This window comes from Neodiprion lecontei, chromosome 3 (assembly GCF_021901455.1).
Source record: "Neodiprion lecontei isolate iyNeoLeco1 chromosome 3, iyNeoLeco1.1, whole genome shotgun sequence".
NCBI classification, from domain to species: Eukaryota; Metazoa; Arthropoda; class Insecta; order Hymenoptera; family Diprionidae; genus Neodiprion; species Neodiprion lecontei.
This window is the reverse complement of record NC_060262.1, coordinates 33,463,789-33,472,067: the sequence shown is the minus strand read 5'-3', so window position 1 is coordinate 33,472,067 and position 8,279 is coordinate 33,463,789. Positions and strand designations below refer to the sequence as shown.

The 8,279-nt window shown below is 37.0% G+C and overlaps 2 protein-coding genes across 6 annotated transcripts; one reads left to right on the top strand and one right to left on the bottom strand.

Annotated features, from left to right (window-relative positions):
* The first annotated feature begins 60 nt into the window (after window positions 1-60).
* Window positions 61-3,395, top strand: LOC107221073 (uncharacterized protein F58A4.6). 3 transcript variants are annotated; one of them, XM_046735194.1, is made up of 3 exons: window positions 61-331; window positions 1,163-1,277; window positions 1,529-3,395. In XM_046735194.1, exons 1-3 carry the CDS (start codon window positions 312-314, stop codon window positions 1,790-1,792), a joined length of 399 nt encoding a protein of 132 aa, XP_046591150.1. In that variant the 5' UTR covers window positions 61-311; the 3' UTR covers window positions 1,793-3,395. The 3 variants fall into 3 exon arrangements, with proteins under 3 accessions (XP_046591150.1, XP_015515427.2, XP_046591151.1); XM_015659941.2 differs by lacking the exon at window positions 61-331 and adding an exon at window positions 338-1,096; XM_046735195.1 differs by lacking the exon at window positions 61-331 and adding an exon at window positions 760-896.
* Window positions 2,089-7,603, bottom strand: LOC107221075 (bleomycin hydrolase). 3 transcript variants are annotated; one of them, XM_015659945.2, is made up of 4 exons: window positions 7,456-7,603; window positions 5,326-5,639; window positions 4,346-5,173; window positions 2,089-3,804 (listed from the first exon to the last, which is right to left on the bottom strand). In XM_015659945.2, the coding sequence occupies exons 1-4, from the start codon at window positions 7,463-7,465 to the stop codon at window positions 3,589-3,591; spliced, it is 1,368 nt and encodes a 455-aa protein (XP_015515431.1). In that variant the 5' UTR covers window positions 7,466-7,603; the 3' UTR covers window positions 2,089-3,588. The 3 variants fall into 3 exon arrangements, with proteins under 3 accessions (XP_015515431.1, XP_015515430.1, XP_046591146.1); XM_015659944.2 differs by having other exon boundaries at window positions 5,326-5,642; window positions 7,456-7,578; XM_046735190.1 differs by lacking the exon at window positions 7,456-7,603 and adding an exon at window positions 6,763-6,958.
* Between the last annotated feature and the right edge of the window lie 676 nt (window positions 7,604-8,279).

Genomic DNA, 8,279 nt, shown 5'->3' with positions numbered 1-8,279 from the left:
CTGGAGTCCGATAATTTTATTATTCTCATTTCCGATTTAGACGGCGTACTATTCATAGTTTTGTGTTATAACGTTCGCGAAATACAGATTTCAATTGTCCCACGTTGCTCCGATTAATCCCTCGAACCGAACCGTTTGCCGAGCGTCTCCCATTGGCTGATACCGGAGGCGTGTCGCCTTCGGCGGCCTCCGATTGGCTCCCCCCCCTTTTTATAGTTCTGTCACGCGCCATTCGGCCGCGTGTCGCCTCGCTTCGCGACTTCGGCTCGTAGATATATGCTCTAAGCTGCTCTAAGCCTGCGGCAAATGCAATGACCATTGGCGATATTAGGTACGGTTTGCCGTGTCATTCATATCTGTCAATTCGCATCGGTATCTCATTAACGAATTATTCATCTGCTCGGACTTTTCTCTACGTTACGATGTGAATGTTTTTCGGGACACTAGTTCCGTACACGAACCCTACATAACCTGTCATTCCATTCTTTACTGTTTGTGGAATATAAATCACGTCCGAAAATCTAACGTAACTAGTGTCGGTTTGGTTTTGTTTGGCATTACCAATAATCGTCACCTTACATCTCAAATCACTATTGAGGCGGTTATTTTTTCTTCACTCTTTACATTCCACTTGGTACTTAACCTGCAAAACTTGCTGCTCAATACATTCGTTCCGAATATAAAAAAAAACTTCAACTCCTGCGTACTTGACGATAAATTATTTCAATCGTACTAATGTTATAGGCCAGTGTTTGAATATGGAAGGTTCGGAAATTCGTATAATTGTTTATGCGAATAATAATATTTTTGACAATTTAATCGTTGCTCCGAGTCATATTAGCAGTTGTAGCAAAGATTATGCAAGGCCAGACAGCGCAAACAACGAACTGAAATATGTATGTTTTAAACTAAATCAACGTGGTTTAAATTCATATCTAGTATCAAAGTATGTTTACACAATGAAAAGATCAAGTTATTATCGTCAATCGTCACTGAATATGTGGCGAGAATACTACAAATTTAAAGTACATGAAAATTCACTCGTTATTTATATTAAACTACGGATGCCTAAAGTACAGTATCTTGACTACAAATGGCAAGTATTTACAAATGCCTCCTAATAAATTTACGAGTTTAACCATAGTGATTGAATTGAATTTAGGAATGAGAGAATTACCCAAATGGCCTTGGAACGAAGAGAACTTGACCATGCTATGTCCTGGTTGTCGACTCTTGGAGGAGGATTTTCTGCACTAGGAGAAACATTTGAACATTGTGTAAGATGAAGTTAGATTTTAATGTATGATGATGGGCGAGGCCTGTGCAAGGATTTACTTTAAATCTACCACAATCCATAAATATTACATCGAAAACTTAAAATTTTGTAAATTTTCAAAGTTTTGTATCAGCAAATTAGATTGTATGTATGTACATATATCCTTGGCATAAGAGAGTCAGACCCAATTTTGTGTATTAATTTGATGTTTCTTATTTACCACCTATATTTGATATTATATACAATTTTCAGGCTGAGATGGCTGGAAAAATATCTGTTAGGCAACTACAGTTGGCGCTGCGTTTAGGAGATGCGCTATTAGTAGCCAGATGCAAATTGTGGGCTGCATTGAGTTTGTTGCAACGTGGATATCTCAGGGTTTCAAAGAACATAGTTCGAGAAACTTATCGATTGAGTATAGATAAAAAAGACATACGTTTACAAAACATGTGCAAAGGAGTCTGGGCGAAACTTCAATATACTTATAAAGTTAAACGACAATTAAGAAAACCTTAGCACACGTTGGTAGATGTTGGACTTTGGTTCCAACCATTAACTTTGTATATTTGTAAATAAACTACTCATGAAAAATAACAGGCAGATTTTAATTATCATTTCAGTCAGTTTTTCAATTATCCTTGTGAGCTCTGATACTGAAAAAGTTGGATGAACCCATAATTTGCAAGTCGGAAATCAAGTCGCATATTTTTTTCATTTCATCATCTTTACCATACAGAGATCTGAAATGAGTAGATATTCAGTCATATTTTTGGGACTACTTAAAATTGTTTCTGTATTTTTCATTCAAGATATTATATGACTGATGGAGAATTTATTGGGGGAAAAAATAATTTTACAAACTGATTCATTATAATTAATAAACACAACACAACACTTATTGTTAGATGATGTATGTACATAAGGTTTGGTAGATATTTTTATTCGTTTTTATTATTAAATTACTAACTTGTGTCTGTCTTTTAGAAATCCTATAATTCCCCAATTGACAATTACTGCTGAAATTCGAATCGTACATTAAATTTCGCAAATCATATTTTGCTGTGTAGTTCTGATTCTAATGTAGGTTAATTTTCTTATACAAGAATAAGATTTATAATGTTCCTTCATCTATTTGAAATATTCTTGTCATAGTGTAAATAATGTTTTATCATAGTACATATTATATTATTTGGTTCGTGCCAATGTATTTGAATTTTTGTTCAGTTTCACCTAATCCCATGTTGCATACACATAAAATATAGTAGCGCAAGAAAGGTTTAATTGATTTGACAAATATCTGTCCACGAATTCATCAACGTAATCCATCAATTGGTCAAACAGAAACAATGTAGTTATGATTAGATGTGATTATTTTTGGTAATTTTGTGTGCAATCGGTCGCGGTTTCAATATTGGGCATACTTTGACAATCTATCTTTGGTCAATGACTAGCAACATGACTTCACTTAACAAGCCTAGCTACTCACCAAAGGTGTACACAAATGGCTACGTATATTTGTTTCATATTTTATACATGTTTTCTTAAATCTCTAAGAATAAACGGTGAGCAATTGTTATAAAAAATTGACTTGCTGAGACATTACTCTTGATGACACCATCACGTGCAGTTCATTTATGCACTTATCAAGGGACATAAAGACTTGGATCAGCAGAAAATTCGATTCATTTTCCACATGAATAGAGCAGAAGGTAGGAGGCAGTAAAATCTGATCTATTAGAAAATTATTTGCACCTTTCATGAAATGTGAGCGTCCAAATTATAAAGTACGTCTAGATTTTTTCAAGTTGATATTTTTGCCACCTATTGTCTAGTACTGTTACGGAATTTAAATATAAAAAGTATTTGCCAGGGTTTATTTACGCTTTTTCATCACTCCAGCTTTGTAATCAAACGTGAAATTTTTTGCTAGTAAAGGAGTGTCTGTCCCTCAGGCAGGGATGGAGTCGATGTTAGATTATACATAAAAATTCTGCCCTATCAAGGAGATTCTGAAAGAGTAATAGGTGTTCAGTGATTTTAATATGCGAGTGATGAGTTGAAAGCACGATGTGAAAACACGAGCTAAGTGCTTACAGCATATGCAAGTTTTTACCAATCTTCTGAAAGAGAAAAAGTATTCTTAGGATTAAAATTAGTTTGAAGCTTTACAATATATGTACTATACTGAGATACTGGGATATTATTTTATGTGTGTGAATGTGTGTTGAAATCGACTCCAGAACAGCCCTAATATTGAACTTTATCTCATCTATAAGAATAAATTGTTTCTGGTACTTATTGAAAAGCGCTTATCATTGTGCAAGAGTCCCCATAGGATCCCATGCCGGTAGAACAGTGGGCTCTTGTTGAAACACAGCCATAACGTCATCGGGCACATATTTTTTATCCACAACTACTTCAAACACAAATTCTGAAAACCAGTCCGCAGATAACACGTGATAACCTTTCTCACCACGTTCATCTCCCCACGAATTTTCAACTCGGAATTTCTTGATCTTTCCGTTTGCCTGAAATAATAATAAACTGATTTACATGACGATCGTGTTTTCAGCAAAGTTGATACAATTATCGACTTTGCAGATATCTTCGAACATAATGACAACGGTGATAGTAACACGTTACAGTTGAAAAATTTTGAACTCATAATAAAAAATAGTATGAGAGTGCAGGTAAAGGGATCGAATTAGTTGAAAGGTTGTTGCAGCACAATGTGATACGAAATGATATAAATCAATTTTCTTAAAATGACACTATGCAAATGATATGCTTCATTATATGCATAGTGCATATACATTGCAGTTATAAATAAAATTAGGTTTAAAAGCCATCTATATGGTAAACGTTGGCTATTCTGCATAACTCGGAATCATGTTACTATTTCATGTCGCAGTGTACCAGAATAAAAATACCCACTGAGATAAGTGACAATTTTTATCTCCTCGTGGCATGTGTTAAATAAACAGTAAGGAATGAACAAATAGGGAGTGCTTTGGCGAGACGCATTTTAACAACTGACTGCAGAAATTGACGAAACGAATCGAGACTTACATCGGTAGAGACTGCAGTAAATGCCATCGCGTGAGTCATCATAGAATCTCCGTATAGTAATCTGTCCGCCTTTGTTAGACCAATTTGAACATCTGTCCCGAATACTAGTTTGAAATCGTGCGCCTCCAGATCTTGAATGCCTTGTTTCATAGCAAACCGTTTGCCGACCTCACAGCCAAACCATACTGGTTCGTTCTGCTTTATGCTTTCGGCGCAGAGATTCATCAGTAACTCGACAGGTTGATTGTTGTATATTGTTGATCGTCCACCGACAACATTTCCCAAGTAATCAACCGTGTAGAGTTTGCCATACGGATTTGTTGGCCGGGGATCAGTTACTAAGCAGACTTTGTCGTCGACATTGAAGCTTGGCTTGACATATTTTTCATAAAACTCAACCGGTGTTATCGGTCCAATGCAATTGTAATTTTTTGTCTTGTCGTAGTATTCCCACGTAAATTTCTCTGAGGGAATACCTAGACAGATACCAATGATTCTATATATCACTGTCATTTGCTCAATGATCTGACTCTCTAAATCGGCATCTGACGCTCCGCTAGCAATCATGTCTCGCAAAGCTTTTCCAAATTCTCTGAGCTTACTTTTCAGTAGGCTGTTCATACGCATGGTAGACTCACAGCTAAATGATTCTGGAAACAGCTTTTTTGGAACAAGACCGTGTCTGTTTATGAGATTCACAATCATGTCCCATTGACCACCGTCGCATGTTGGGTCGTGTAGAAGCCATGACACTAGCCGGCCATTCACTGATTCTCCTGACCTAGCTGCCTTCACCATGTTGTGTAGGAAGTAATTGCATCGTTCGAGCTGAAATTAAGTTATATTCTTGTATGTATCAACCAACAGCTTTCATCCAATGCTTTCACTACTTTGGTACAACGTTTTTAATGGGAAATGTTTGGATTAAAATTGTTGACCCCATTCTTAAAACAAAACTTAAAACTTTCTGCAAACTGTACCTTATCCCAGAAAAATAAGTATCCCTGACTAAATTCAAATTCCTCCAAGTTGTGCTGTTGCATAAACGGAATTCGCATAACATTCAGAGTGGCAAAAATCCAGCAACGTCCAGAGTTCTTCTGATTTGTAATTGGCTTTCCTTCCAACTCGACTTTGTGGTTGAAGACATGTTGAGCCTCTTCGATGTACTTACGAGACATGCATGCCTCGAGAGGATCGATTTTGGTGCATACGTTTTGAGCCAAAACATTTTTCTCATTCTCGTAAAACTTGTTGCGCAGTTCGTTGATTATGTCCGGAGTGAGAGCCCTTGCTGCTTGAAGAAGATGGTACTTGATTACTTGAGCTCAATAAGATTAAACATGAGATCAACATGTATCTGTTCATAGTTCCAAATCCTCTATTATCATCAAACCAAAAGTCACTTGCTTAAATTGAAAGAACGTGATTATACTTGTAGAAAACTGTTTATCCTATTGCTGTGCATTTCACATAGATGGATATAAGCTGCATCATACTAACTGCAAGCTTGTTATTAAATACGATTCAAGTTACGAATAATTGTACAGATTGACCAACTGAGCTCGTTTCCAAGGTGTGGCTGGGGAATTTGATTAGTTTAATTTTTTGGTTCGCGATATGGCTTACCAACTAAATATAATTGGAAACATTGTAAAGGTACTCAATTCAATTATCGTGATACGCAATTAATTTATAAATATATCAATTTAGTTAGTATTAATGCAGGGTGAAATGATACAAGCGTATGTATATTGATATACAAACTGAACAAGTATGTTTAAAGGCGAAGCCACTTTCTCTTATGTATTTTTACTGATCACCACAGCTGCTCTGGCACATTTCTAATAGAAAACCATACTATAAATGTAGGCAGACCTTGATTCATTTCAGTCAATGCATACAAAGAGGTACTGTATTCAGTTACCGATGATTGAGTAGTTTTATAAGGTTAACTTTGCAAAGCATTTTCAATAAAAATCGTTACTATGTGACTTCAGGATTGCCCCAAATTCAGTGAACTGTAATAAAGTAAAAACAAAATTGATATTTCGAAAATTTAACTTCATCGCTGACTCAATAGTTGCAAAACAGTGATTCATGTTTAGTGTTTCGCTGTGTCAGCATTCTATTAATTGACTAATATTATGCCGTTTCTTCATTTCTGCGACAGATGGCAATGTATTGGAGTGTTTATGGTCAGAATTGCATACAAAATCGCGCGTTTAAGCCCTTTTTCACATTTGCGATACGTGGACATAAAAATTTAGAGATATATGCGTCAAAGTTGAGGTCGACCAGGGCACTCCCTTGCGCTTGCCCTGTTGTTGCGAAAAGAAAATTCTCAATAACAGTATCTAAGAAAAGAGTTTTGTCTTTATAAGCAATAGCAGTAGAGAAAACAAAAGATAGCGTACATTTTGATCCATATGTATAAATAAAAAGCGGGCTATATTAGGTGCAACGAAGTAGAAATATTTGGTATAACAGTGTAAACGAATCGTCAAGAGTATCGCGGGTACATCCAACGATAAGTCGAATAATATTATGAATTTGAGGAATGACATCAGCAAGATAGGAGCGTGTCCTCTGCGTCGAAAGTCCGGGCAGCTGTCAAAACACTTTGTTCCCACCCCGCCCCGACCCGTCTACCTCAATTCTTCCCTCATACCGCCCGATTGGTCAAACTGACAGCTCTCCAGCTGAGCCCAGAGTTGACCTATTTAGCTACGTCATATACTAACCTCTATTAAAATTGCATTTACAACGTTTGATGAGATACGAGTCGCAAATAAACGTCTGGGTCTGTTTCAAAGTATTTTATGGTGTTCAATTGACATTTTTTTCACGGGGAATTTCATAGAACATTGCCTGTAAAATGACTCAGCAAAAAAAAAAAAAAAAACCACCCACTCGTGTTGTCGCCTCTTACAGTATAGCGATATGAAATCCCTCGTAACTACAAGTACCGCTATTGTTACAAGAAGTTTGAATACAAATGCAGTTTGTATCAGATTGTTGGCTAAATGAATTTAGTGGAAAAACTGTACGCGTACGCAAGTATCTAGGTTAAATAATATATTTTCGAGTTGAGGTAGAGGTTTACTTACAGGCAACCATCGTTCGGCAATTATGAGTTGATTTCTTCGACGCCCGAGAAACAGTGGCAGCTAAAACGAAACGCGCCGGAGTATCGTATAGTCCAGCTGATTGTTGAAAGGCGATGGCGACGCGGCGCGAGACGAGACTACCGCCTCTGGTGACCGGGCGAGGAACTAGATCGAGATTCTATCGATGGTTTCGCCGAGTTGAGGTAAAGTATCATATCAGTGTAAAGTATGCGTGGCCTTTGACCTCATTCTTTGGTCGGAATAAATTTTAATGATTTCTACTACTGGTATTAACAGAGATTGCAGAGGAAAGCGAAAATTATAAATCTAAATCATTGTAATCGTCTATTCTAGGATATATATACCTATGTAGAGACCTTGGTTTCAGAAGGAACGCGAATGTCACACGATGCGCAAATTTCAAACGCACAGATTTAATGTACTACGAAAATGTGCTAATTACACTCATCATTGACTGATGGTACAGTACAGGTAGCAGGATGTCTCAGGATATTGCTCCATATGCTACCAATGTATTTCTCATGAAAATCTGTGAATTACAACAGTTTGCAATTGGCCAATCCGGTAGTATTTGAGCGCTAGAACCAATTCAGCACAGCTCCCGAGCGTATGACGATCCGCCAGTTGAGTTCTGAGTCATCGGATGCTACCGGATTGGTCAATTTCAAACGGCTGTGATGCGCAGACAACAAATTAGACATAAAAAGTAGAAAAAGTTTCAGTCGAAACTGCGTCACCCTAATATAATCTTTCGTCAACTTCAGTTGACTGATGAGGTTGAAATCCTTTCATAATGAACGATG

Excerpts from the sequence above, each read along its gene's own strand:
- LOC107221075 (XM_015659944.2), bottom strand. Across the intron at positions 5,174-5,325 it reads ACTTATTTTTCTGGGATAAG|CTCGAACGATGCAATTACTT; the intron begins GTACAGTTTGCA and ends ACTTAATTTCAG. Across the intron at positions 3,805-4,345 it reads TTACTGCAGTCTCTACCGAT|GCAAACGGAAAGATCAAGAA; the intron begins GTAAGTCTCGAT and ends TTATTATTTCAG.
- LOC107221073 (XM_015659941.2), top strand. The coding sequence starts at position 759 with ATGGAAGGTTCGGAAATTCGTATAATTGTTTATGCGAATAATAATATT. Across the intron at positions 1,097-1,162 it reads CAGTATCTTGACTACAAATG|GAATGAGAGAATTACCCAAA; the intron begins GCAAGTATTTAC and ends AATTGAATTTAG. Across the intron at positions 1,278-1,528 it reads GAGAAACATTTGAACATTGT|GCTGAGATGGCTGGAAAAAT; the intron begins GTAAGATGAAGT and ends TACAATTTTCAG.